Below are 12,283 nucleotides of genomic sequence, written 5' to 3' on the forward strand. Positions count from 1 at the left end.
AAAGTTCTTCAACAATCCCTTTCATCTTGTGAATTAGTTTAGGAAGTATTTAAATAGAAATAAAATTCAAGGGATTCCAGGGATCAATTGGCAAGTTGAAATGCAATATTCCTGCAAAATACCTAAAGGCAAAATAGAGCAACAAAAAGCCTGCAGAAAACAGTCCCTGCATACCAGAATCTCTTGAATTTATAGTCAAGAACATCCAGCTGAGAGACGTTGACCTTTGTAACAAGAATCTGGAAAATCAGAGCAACATGAATGGGTCAAAGTATTCATAAAAAGAAAAGTGCTTAGATGGACATTATGCATTTTTTATAATTAAACGTAGTTTACTGTTTGCTAAAAAAGAAGATACAGCAATCAAGTAGTAGCTTCCTGGAAAAGAGAGATAAAGTTTTCATCTTCATCTTATCTGAGTTTTCTCAATGCGTCTCCTCTACGGCCTCTTACTTGCCTTTCGCTCACATTTCTAGTAGCCTTGCATGGTATTCCTTTAAGTTCTGGCTGCTCTCCAATGCTTGGTATCTCTTTAATTTGCTGTGCTGTTCTTGCAGAACATGTTTCTTCTAATGCCAGCGATAGCGAAAGTAGCTACCGTAAGTTATTGCTTTGGTTTGTGATTCTTTTCTTTGCAGTTGCCCCTTTGCCTGTGGTGTGCATTTCAGATTTTTGCTGTCGTTGTTTTTCAATTGCTGCCCTTTATCATCCTCATCCAAAGCAAATGGCTTGAAATGAAATCATCATCTGATGTGGAAAGATACCAAAGACACTAGGGCGGTGGGTGGACTCATGTGATTTGTGCGAGAGGTAGCAGTCTTGCTAATAAATGACTCCAACCTCAGTTGGCTGTGGCCTGATGATGCAATTTTCCTAGAGAAGGTGGGGGTAAAGTTCAACTTGGTGGATTCTGACATTCTGCCCTCCAAAATAATTTAAACTCCCTGCAGGAAGGTTGAAAAGTTGTCATGGTTTTATTTTCCTTCTCATTTTGCCTTTTCCTTTCTGTTCCTGGCTCCCCTTTACAAGAGAAATTCTGATAAAATACAGTGTTCCTTTTAAATGGAGCATGAACCTTATATATCTCTTCTCTCCTTGATTAATATTTTGAGGTAGATACTATGTTATATCTAACTTTAAATTTTGATGGTTGGGAAGAGATGAAAAAGTTTCATCCTCTAATGTTGAAGGAGCTCACATTTTGTTTAAAAGTGAACAAATCTTGGATCAGAAAGCTTAAGTGAAAAGGTAGGTAACTATTTAAAACTTATTTCTGGTGTTTGTTTGGTCACCTCAAGCCATTTGCTTAGTGATATAAAAATATTCACCCAATGGCAAGCACATCCTTTTTATCTGTTCTTGTGGTTTCTTACCACTTACAGGTTTTTGGTGACTAACATAGGTACATGTTATTACTGGGATCCTTACAATTTCTGTAATGTTTATTTATACGCCTTAATGAAATGGGTTACTCAAAAAGCAATTGCTGAGGATATTAGAAAATGGCAGGCCCAATACATATGACCCTCAGCTACCAAGATAGAAATTGGTTGGAGGTTTCTGTTTTGGGGTTTTTTTAGTTTTGTTTTTGTTTTTTGTCTTTTTGCTTGTATTAATTGAAAACAAGAGAAGAATAGAATAGCTTTTATTTTTGTTTTTTTCCATTACAGCATGGTAATTTACAAAACCATGCCTTTTTTGAGGTGGAACATCAAATAGTGTTCTGGAAGTGTGACAAATTCAATCTGGATCTTGAGAAAGGCTTTGGATAATCAGATTGGTAGAAAAATAGAAAAAAAAGCACAAAAGAGGAAAGATGACAGATGGAGGAGGAAGATGAAACACACCACAGAACGAAATGAAGAAGAGTTGTAATGAGATGCCTTTGATCAACCAAATAACGTTAGAACCCCCTCATTTCCTTCCTCAACAGAAGAAGTCCTGCTGATGAAAGGAATTAAAGTATTCTTGTTCTTAACGTGATCTTTAACATTTGTACATTCTTCCTACTTTTATACTTTTATGATTATCCCAAGTTGGGAAAGTATTTGCCTTCCCCCATCTCTTCATTTGGTTTTAAAACAAAGAAACCTGGCTGGTTAAGAAGTGACCAAAGATTATCTTCCCTGCGCCTGAAGTACCCTCAATTTAGTATAAGGAAAATACAACTTATTTGTTGGGATTCGTGGAGACCCTTGACCCTAATTTCTTTGGCATCAGTTTTCAGTTTTTAAGTGTTGTGCTTCCATCCTGTAGATACAGGTAGAGAAAGGAAAAACATCAAATCTTGTTCTTTCAATCCCTTTTATGGAAAGTATATAGGAACTACCTTTTCCTTCAGAAATCATTTTTTAGAGTATTTCAGAAGCCCCTCTCTTCTCCTTCAGAGACGGGAATGTTCTTCCCAGAATCATTAAGTTATAAAAATTGCACCAGGGCTTTCAGCTGTTTGACAGGTTTTTGATTGCAATGCTCCAAGATGAAATCAATAATTCTTTTCACCCTCAAATAGTAAGTACACATAAATGTTTATTGAGTGAATAAAGGAAACACTTGCAAACAGCTTGAATTATCTATGAGAAGAGAGAAGTGTTGGAACTGGACTCTAGGATGTTACTAGAGAAAATGTGGAGTCTAATAATCTCTATTGGCTTGGGTCTCATCTGAGAATACAGAAGGTTAGCCATTCAAATTGTTTCCTTTACAAGTGAACAAAAGTAGGAAGAGCCTTTGTCATAGCTTAGAAGGGAAAAAAGGATATTTCTTTCTCCAGGATAGAAATATGAGGAATAACACAGGAATATTCTTTAGTTCATTCATCATCCGCTCTATGTCATGCTCTCTCACAGGCACCTTAATACCCAGTATGAATCTCAATGAACTCTGGAACTCAGCACACGTGTAGGGAGAGAGGGAGAGAGAGATCAATACATTAAAAAAGCACAGAGTGTGGCTGTTTCTAGAATAAAAGTCTGGCCCAAGAATAGTGGGGCTTCAGAGATGATTTCAAAGAGGAAGGGGCCTTTGAGCTGAGCTTTGGAACGATGAGGCACTTGCCAGCTCAGTAAGTTGAAGAAGAAGCGTTCTAGGAAGGGCAGTGGCGTGACAAAAGACAGAGGCTTGGGACAGACACGGTTTCATGAAAGTGCCATTTTGAAATCAAACCAGGCTGGAGTTTTCTACTGAATTCCTGGCTTTTGCTGTAGTTATGACTAACTTCTATGTTTTGTGGATAGCAGTATAGACAAATACAAAAAAAGACCTCTTTTCACTAATGTTCAGGTGTTATCTTTTACTCTTAGGACCATTCCATGTCCACTCAGGGACAAAATGGCTAAAATAATAGTCAGTGGTTAGAAAGAAGAGCCCAGGCCCGTGTGTTTCACAGCTCCAGAGGGCACCATTCACACTGCATTCTGGAGTTACAGATTGTGCCAACCTTACTTGAAAGCCTCATTTATTTTCTGAGATACACACACATACACATGAATTTACACTAACCTCAGTTTCTAATAAGTAGCTCAGACCTTTGCTGCAACATCTCAAGAATTATAGAATAATTATTTTTTCCGAAGTCCAAGTATATTGAGCACCAGCTAAAATGCAGTTAGTTACAATGCACATTGTCTAATTATGCAAGATGCCATCTCAAACCTTGCAAATCTCTACAAGCTGAAGACCTGCCTTCCTTAAAGCCCAGTGAAGCTCTTTATGTCATTATGGGTATGGGGGAGCTGATGATTATCCTCCTAACCCATTGGTGCTCATCAGTTAAGTAGGATTTTCAAAACAAGGATCTTGAAGAAATGATCTGAGTGAAATTGAGATACTGAAGTGAGGAGACCCCAGACTTTCCCTCTGGAATCAGTCAAAATGGTGCCCGTATTCGTCTCCTTTCTCCACTCTTCTCAAGTTTTGCCCTTATATTTCCTCTAGTTCTTTAGTCCTTACAAAGCAATTTTATTACATCTATTATTATCTCATTTGATTTCTGCAACAAAATTATGAGATATACCTTATATTAATACCCCGTTTTACAGATGAGGAAGCTGAAGTTCCAAAGAGTGCTACACCTCACTAATATGATGGCACTGCAGGTCCAGTCAGGATAGTTTAATTCTGAAACTTACACATTTCCACTCTTCCCTATAGTTTGTAATCCAAGCCTCTTCATGTTTTATCTAGTACATTTCAACCATTTCATACTACCTATCAAGTTAATACAAGCAGCAATATTTATATAGCATTAACTATGTACTAAGCCTGATTTTCAGGGCACTGTGTATAGTAACAGATCTTCTGAAGATCCTTTGAAGACACTGAATCACTAATTCACCATGGGACCTTGAAGAAATCCCTGAACGTTTTTGAACCTCAGTTCTCTCCTATGTAAAATGACTAGCTTGGATTAGAACAGAGATATAAGAAACAGATTTTAATCAAGATTGCCCTTTGACCAACTGGTAGTAGCTGCCTGAAGAATCGTATTGAAAAGTATTGAGACCAAGTGAGGCTCAGCAGTAATTCGGGCAATGATAGATTTGTGATGCATGTCGAGCGTTCGGAAGGGGGAGTGACGTCATCATGTGCTACAGACTTTCCATCTGTAAACCACATGAACTCCAAACCCTTTCTCATCGCTAACATTCTGTGGCTCTAGGAACCCAGTTAATTCTTCATAAGTTATCCAGTGCAGACACTAAACACTACATTTAGAACATTTAATGTCCTGCCACTGGTCTTCACTTCCCTCCTCTCTCTTTTCTAGTTTTGAAAAAGTTCTAAAAAAGAACAACTTGTTTTTCCTTATCATGAGGGCATATTTGGGTCTTACTCCAAATCCCTCTTACTGTGACTTGCTTCCAGTTTAAAGATGGTGTTCGTGGAGTTGGTTACAACGGTGTCTGCCAAGTCTCTGCCAACCACAGGCGTCCACCCCCAGTACTGTGCTGTTCTCCCCTTTCCAGCCATGCAGTTGCCAAAACAAGACCAAGTAATTGTTCATACCCTTGTGTCGGCTGTTATTTCTGAGTGCCGACACCTCCTGAGCAAAAGATAGAAAAACTACTAAGGATGACGATTTTATGGAGATGACACAGCAGCATTTAAAAAAAAAAAAGAGTTGGCGTTTGCAGATGGAGCACCTTATGCCCTGTCAGTGACGCTGACCCAGGTTCAGCTCCTTTCTCTGCCACCCACCGTTTGTTCATTTGTAAGTTCTGCCCCTATATCCCAGCCTCCACAGAGAATTCTACATCTCTGGCCTTTTTGAGACAGTGCCATATACTCAACAAGGAGTCAAAAAAGGTGTAGTTTTGAATGTTGACTCTACTACTTACTAACTGAGGAAACAGGCCCCGTCTCTGAGCCTCAGCTTCTTCATCTGTAAGGTGGAGATCATCAGAGCACCTACCTCAAAATAAATGGCTGTGAAAAATAGGAGGCAATGGCTGTGAAAGCCTTTTATAGCCTGTAAAGTGCTATGCAGACATGAATTATCTTTCATTGCTGTGGCTTTATTATTTCTCCCCCTCTACTCTCCCTCCCACTACCCCTAGGGCTTTTCATTCTTGAACATGAAAGTGAAAATTGGTTTCAGGTGCAGAGTTCACAGTTGTTATGTAATACCAGCTGCCATAGCATCCCTGCAGGCTTCCTTACATAGTGCCTGATTGTCACAGGGTCTTCAAAATTGGGATGGGCCTTGACATAAGGGATGCTGTCACTGCTGTCTGCCAGTCTTACTGCTCGGAACAAGAACCAGTGCTTTCTGTAGGTTAGAAGTAAACCAAAAAGCAATGGATAAATGAAGAACTACAGAACTCTGTTCTAACAAAGTCAATCAAAGCTATGTTGTTTTGTCCTAGTTTTCTGAATCACACATTGTAGTTACTGACACCAAATATTTTATTTAAGGTTTGCCTTTAGAATGTCCCATCAGAATGATTTGCAAGGCCATTGTAAAGAGATTCCCATGGGAACACGAGGTGTTCTGTTTATTTAGAGAAAACCACACTTCCCAAAATGAAAGCATATAGACAGAAACACAAAGTAGAACCTGTCTTTGGCTTCTTTTCTCATCCTGTCTCCTACCACTAGAATTAGAATGCAAATTCATTGTCCTCTTTCTTTATGTTAAGTACTGGGGACACAGTGGTGACTGTGGTATGGGATTCCCAGTCTGGTGCAGAGGCATAAGTATCACCTGATATTTAAAACCTCTGTTATCTATCCCATGGTCAGGATTCTCCTACCACATATTATTCGTTCCCTGGAGATTTCTCTGGACGTTAGTCTAACATTGCAGTGTTAGTCTACCATGCTTCTGTCTCTAAAGCTATGCTTCTTTCCCCAACCGTTTTTACACTCATCCTCTGAATTCCTATGACCTCTGCATATCTCAGCCTTTATATAACTAGAGCTTAGCAATCAATCACCTTTATTATTTTTTGGCCCAGCCTCTGTAAATTTTAGTCGTTTCGTTTTTTTTTTTAAAGGGAATCACTTTTTCCTGAATAATAAAAAAAAAAAGTCATGAATCTGATTCCTCACATACCAAACCCCTGCCCTGATGTGGGAAGGTCCCCTGAACACTTCTGGAGCAGCCATGAGTAGGTTCCACTTAGAAGAAGCACCAATGCCTATTCTCCGTGACTTTAGGAAGTAGCCTAGTGGTGCCATTCTAAGAGTGGACCCTGCTTGAGGTAAGATGTGGCATAGGCCTGGGGCCATTTCTCACACTTGAAAAAGTGACACCCTCACTACCCTCCCCACCCCCACCCCAGGGAAGACAGCTGTAATTCACAGCTTTACCCATATATCGCTTAATTTCCCAAAATCAGTTGTCATTATCAAAACTGTCTAATACTAACTCCTTTTATGAAATTAACTCACCCGAGGCTGAGACTTCTGAAGCACATGGCTTTGACAGACTGTGAATGTGTTTCAGGGACTATGAGGAGATAAAGCAGTGAGACTCATTGCCCTTTGGTTTCAGGAAACAGTACCTCATATTACACTCCTCCTCTATAGAAAAGCATACAAAAAGCCCTTTTCAACAGCCCTGAACAATTTCCCCACCAAAAGATAGTTGGTCCTGGGCCTATGCAAATAAAAGAATAGAGCCTTCGGGGTTTGCAGCTGAATCAGACTAATCTCGTGCCTAGTTCATCAACTGGGCAAAATAGATGAAACCAATTTACTTTTCATGGTTATGTGTTGACTTGAGGCTCATCGTGAATCAGAAGGCTTATAGCAAATGACACTGGAGGGGGCCGACCCTTATGCTACATTGTCTTCCTTACTTCTCTTTTCAAAGTTTCAAGGCTAGATTTAGCAGCAATTAGAACCAGTGATATAGGGTCCTCCTCAATTTTTTTATCTTCTTAATTGACCCAGCGTTTTCTTGATGAATTAACAGAGTAAAATCCTCCGAGCCCTGTAGTGTGTGCTGATGAAGTTTTTGTCTCGTAAATGAAACAAGCAGACATTTGCTTTTGAATGTTCTTCTTTGGGAAATAAAATGGAAGATGAAATAAAAGGTCCAGAAATGCTGGTAATGTAGCAGTAAACTATTGGAAGGACCCTCTCCTTGAACTCAGTGGGTTCCTTTTAAGTAGGAATGCTGGATATGAGGCCATAGTGCTGCATTTCTCAGTGTCAGACGGAAGGCGGTCTCTTAGACGGCCAGCCTCCAGTTGTTCCTTAGACTTATGACCTTCGATCACCTGACACTGTAATACTGCTAAACAGCTTTATGGGGGTGAAGGGATTTGGGGAATAGTTCAAGGAGGGAGAGAGCGGGGAAATTAACCCTGAAGTGGGTCTGTTTCCTGGGTTGCAGAGCAGGACTTGTAGCTGTGGTTTGTGATTGGTTGTTAGTCCACCGTAATTTTCCTTTTTTCTCTTCTCAGGGGGACAAGAAGACTTCATTCTTTCTTATGAGCCTGTCACGAGACAGGAAAGTAAGTTTCCTAGCATGCTTTGGTTCCTGATTGACACCATTACAGAAGGGAAAGAGTGAAGGACCAAGGAAAATAAACTCCTTAATAGTCAGCGGTTCCCAGGCCAGACCGTGCTCTCTCTTTGGCCCTGTGACCAAGCAAACAGCTTCCCTGCTGAATGTGGGCAATGACAGCTCCCAAGAGAATGGAACTGCCCTCCAGATGGGAGAGAGCACATCCAAATCATAAAGAGCCCCACCTGCAGGATCGATGCATAAAATCTCCATGCAGATTGACATCCGCTCAGTATTAAGAAGGGCTTTTTAGGGCTTCCCTGGTGGTGCAGTGGTTGAGAGTCTGCCTGCCGATGCGGGGGACACGGGTTCGTGCCCCGGTCTGGGAAGATCCCACATGCCACGGAGCGGCTGGGCCCGTGAGCCATGGCCGCTGAGCCTGCGCGTCTGGAGCCTGTGCTCCGCAATGGGAGAGGCCACAACAGTGAGAGGCCCGCGTACCGCAAAAAAAAGAAGGGCTTTTTAGCAGACCTGTTGTAAGGTATAAGCTACCTTCTAGGCTGCTCCGAAGCCTGGGAGGAATTTATACAGAGGCTAATGGCATCAGAGGAGGAATTGTACCAAATGAACTTTAGAGTTCCTTGTAACCCCATGATTACAAAGGAATTGGGAAAATCCAAGCAGAGTATGGAGAGTATTTTGAGCTAAGGAAAAGAAATTATAAAAACATAAGGTGTGGGCTTCCCTGGTGGCGCAGTGGTTGAGAGTCGCCTGCCGATGCAGGGGACACCGGTTCGTGCCCCGGTCTGGGAAGATCCCACATGCCGCGGAGCGGCTGGGCCCGTGAGCCATGGCCGCTGAGCCTGCGCGTCCGGAGCCTGTGGTCCGCAACGGGAGAGGCCCGCGTACCGCAAAAAAACCCCAAAAAACAAAACATAAGGTGTCATTACTGCAGATGATTACTTTTTAAAGCCATTGCCTAAACAATGGTCAAATAGCTACTTTTTCTCCCATTCAATTGACTAAATTCAGTAGTTGTTTTGACATTGTGTAGGCATAACTGTAGAGTAAGCAAAACCTCTCCAAATGTTTCTTTTCATTGACAGACACTGCAGTTGTTTTTCCCTGCAGAAAGTAGACTCAGCCAACACACTGGGTATTAAACATTCCAGAAAGTAGATAAATTCCAGAAAGTAGACTCAGCCAACACACTGTGTTAAACATCAATTTCCTTATGCAGGGCTATATGGGCAGTTTATCCACCGAAGTAATACCCTTACCAGTTCTTGGCGTTTGGCAGTTTTGCCTTAAGAGCACAGTGGTTTCCAAGTCTTTCTCCTCATCTGCATCTTCCTTTCCATTTCTGCAGTAAACTATACCCGGCCAGTGATTATCCTGGGCCCCATGAAGGATCGGATCAATGATGACTTGATATCTGAATTCCCTGACAAATTTGGCTCCTGTGTGCCTCGTAAGTATCTAAACAAAGCTTGTCTCCTTTTGAGATGATAAAATGTAATTCTGTTCCTCCAGTAGTCTCTCCAGTGATTCAGATACCATCAGCTACCTAGTTTCCAGGCATCTCATTTAATTTTCCTCACCGAACACGTTTCATCTACGCTGCCATGTGTTGTTCTCTATTTAGTGAGTAAATGATGTGGTCCCCTAGAGGGCAGGATGAATCCTTTCTTTGTATCTCCCATAGCATTTAAAATAGCATAGGTTTGTTTATTTTTAAAAAGGGACCTCCCTGGTGGTCCAGTGGTAATGAATCCGCCTTACGATGCAGGGGATGCGGGTTCCATCCCTGGTCAGGGAACTAAGATTCCACATGCCACGGGGCAACTAAGCCTGCGTGCCTCACCTAGAGCCCACGTGCCACAAACTACAGAGCCCACGCACCCTGGAGCCTGCGCACCACAACCAGAGAAGAGAAAAACCTGCAGGCCACAACTCGAGAGAAGCCCACGCACTACAGCAAAGAGCCCACGCGCTGCAACGAAAGATCCTGCATGCTGCAGCTAAGACCCGATACAGCCAAAAATAAATAAATAAATAATATATATATTTTTTAATAAATAAAATAGCATAGGATTATTGATAGGCATCGGTATGTTCTTATTGATTGATGGAAATGCCACTGAAGTATCTTTTCCCATAGAATAACATTACCGAACCAGGTTCACTGAGATGCCGAGGTTTGCAACAAAGAAAGGGTTAATTCACAAGGCAGCCAAGTGAGGAGACTGGAGAACGAATCTCAGACTCTCAGAATCTCAGACTCTCTGCCTCCTCGAAGGCGAGAAACGGGATATTTGTGGGACGAAGGAGCAGGGCGGTCTGAGGTGTGGGGAGCATGGGGAAGGGTGATTGGAAATAAGAAAAAGGTGAGGTAAATGTCATTCTGTGCAGGTGCAAGTAAGCTACAGGCTTCCTCGTGGCAAGCATGTTCAGAAAATCGCAGCATTAGCATGTTCTGAGGGTGGAGTTTGGGACCCCCTGATGTCAGGTCACCAAGTGGACATTGGCACTTGCCCAGTTGGAGGGTCGGTGGTCTTAACCAGCTCAAGCTCGAACTGGACGCAGCTGACTCTGAGTTCCTGAAAAACAGCTCAGGCAAACACATCGTTTGGGTTGTGTGACGCTTGGAGGACCTGCAAGGTTTTTTTGTAACAACAAAGTGAGCTCAATCAGTGAAGGCAGGTTACAGGTTTAATGGATCTAACTGATGATCACCCTCAGTTACAAGAAAAGAGATCAGAAACAAAGCCATCTATTAAAATCACCTCAGGATGACTTAGGGCCGTGTGTCATTGCAAAACAAAATAGCCTTTCCCAAGTGTTTCACAGCCTCAGGAGTTGGGAAGATGCAGACAAGAAGGATTATAAAATTTTAACCCACTCTCCTGGCCACTGCAAACTTTAATCTGCTTTCTTGTCATTATGGACAATCATCAGGTCCCCTGGTCCCTCTGGTACACTCAGGGCTACATGCCTGTAAGAAGCTATCTGCTCTCCTTCCTCCCATTCGCCACCCACCCACTCACCACTTCCATCTCTACTCCCACTGTGTCACATAAAAATACATAGAGGCCTTCTGTGTACATAGACAAACCCACCAAGGAATTTTAATTTATTAGATCATCGAGCTCTTAAATCTGATCTCAACAGATATTTCTTTCTCACTCTGCAGTTTTTAAGCTTTATGCTCTGAAGTGTCTTTTACATTTCAAGACTGCAAATGTCTCCTGGAATACAGAAGAATAGCAAGAATTGCATGTGTGCAGTACATGGGCAGGAGGGAACTAGGACGACTGTGCTATCTCATGAAACTGTTCCCAGCAAGGATTCTGGGAAGAGACCTTGTCACAGAGCATACCCTGAGAGAGACTCCAGATAGAAATGATCAGGTCAAACCCTAGGCCATTCGTCACAGCTCCCAGCTTGTTCCTCCACTTTTGAAAGAAAAAAAATCCTTTAACACCATTTTTACTTCCCCTCCACCTTGCATAGTCTCCTCTTTCTCTTTTTTTAATTAATAGCACTATTTTATGAAAATCAATACATGTTCATTGTACAAAACATGGAAAATGATAAAAAGTTAAACAAGAAAATAAAAATACAGAATCCCACAAGGTACCCAGAAGTAACATCACTGCTAATATTTTCATAGATTTCTACCTATTCTTTCTTTTCATGCATTTTCTCCCATGATTAGGCACATATTAGATAGATAGATAGATATTTTTTGCTTAATATCATTTAAAATTTTATAACTTTTAAATGATTATTATATCATAATTAATACTTTCTCACTTATGGGTATTTTGGGTTTTCTCTACTTTTCAATATTACGAATTATAACTCAAATACAATTATAATTATGTGTTATAATTATTTATAATTTATAAATTAATGTAGTGAATATCTTTAAGGATAAAACTTCATCCAGTTTTGATAATTTTTTTTTTTTTTTTTTTTTTTTTTTTTTGCGGTACACGGGCCTCTCACTGTTGTGGCCTCTCCCGTTGTGGAGCAGAGGCTCCGGCCATGGCTCATGGGCCCAGCCGCTCCGCGGCATGTGGGATCTTCCCGGACCGGGGCACAAACCTGCGTCCCCCGCATCGGCAGGCGGACTCTCAACCACTGCGCCACCAGGGAAGCCCCAAAGTTTTGATAAGTTTTAAAGATGGATTTCTAGGAAGAATATCTGGGTAAAAGATCAAAAATATTTTAACATTTTTTTAATGTTAAGGATAAATTATATTTAACCCAATATATCCAGAACAATACCATTTCAGTTGTAATCAGTATAAAAATTATTGA

General features: G+C 41.2%; 1 protein-coding gene across 12 annotated transcripts in view; it reads left to right on the forward strand.

Annotated features, from left to right (window-relative positions):
• DLG2 (discs large MAGUK scaffold protein 2) overlaps positions 1-12,283 on the forward strand; it is a 928,219-nt gene that overhangs the window by 905,477 nt on the left and 10,459 nt on the right. For 11 of the 12 annotated variants that reach the window (XM_065883319.1, XM_065883310.1, XM_065883311.1 and 8 more), the window contains 2 exons: positions 7,914-7,964; positions 9,327-9,428. In XM_065883319.1, the coding sequence (XP_065739391.1) occupies positions 7,914-7,964; positions 9,327-9,428 (153 nt within the window). Of the gene's footprint in view, positions 1-557; positions 600-7,913; positions 7,965-9,326; positions 9,429-12,283 lie in introns of all 12 variants that reach the window. The other variant, XM_065883315.1, reaches the window with a different exon arrangement.

The sequence above is a fragment of the Phocoena phocoena genome, chromosome 8, assembly GCF_963924675.1.
Source record: "Phocoena phocoena chromosome 8, mPhoPho1.1, whole genome shotgun sequence".
Lineage (NCBI taxonomy): Eukaryota > Metazoa > Chordata > Mammalia > Artiodactyla > Phocoenidae > Phocoena > Phocoena phocoena.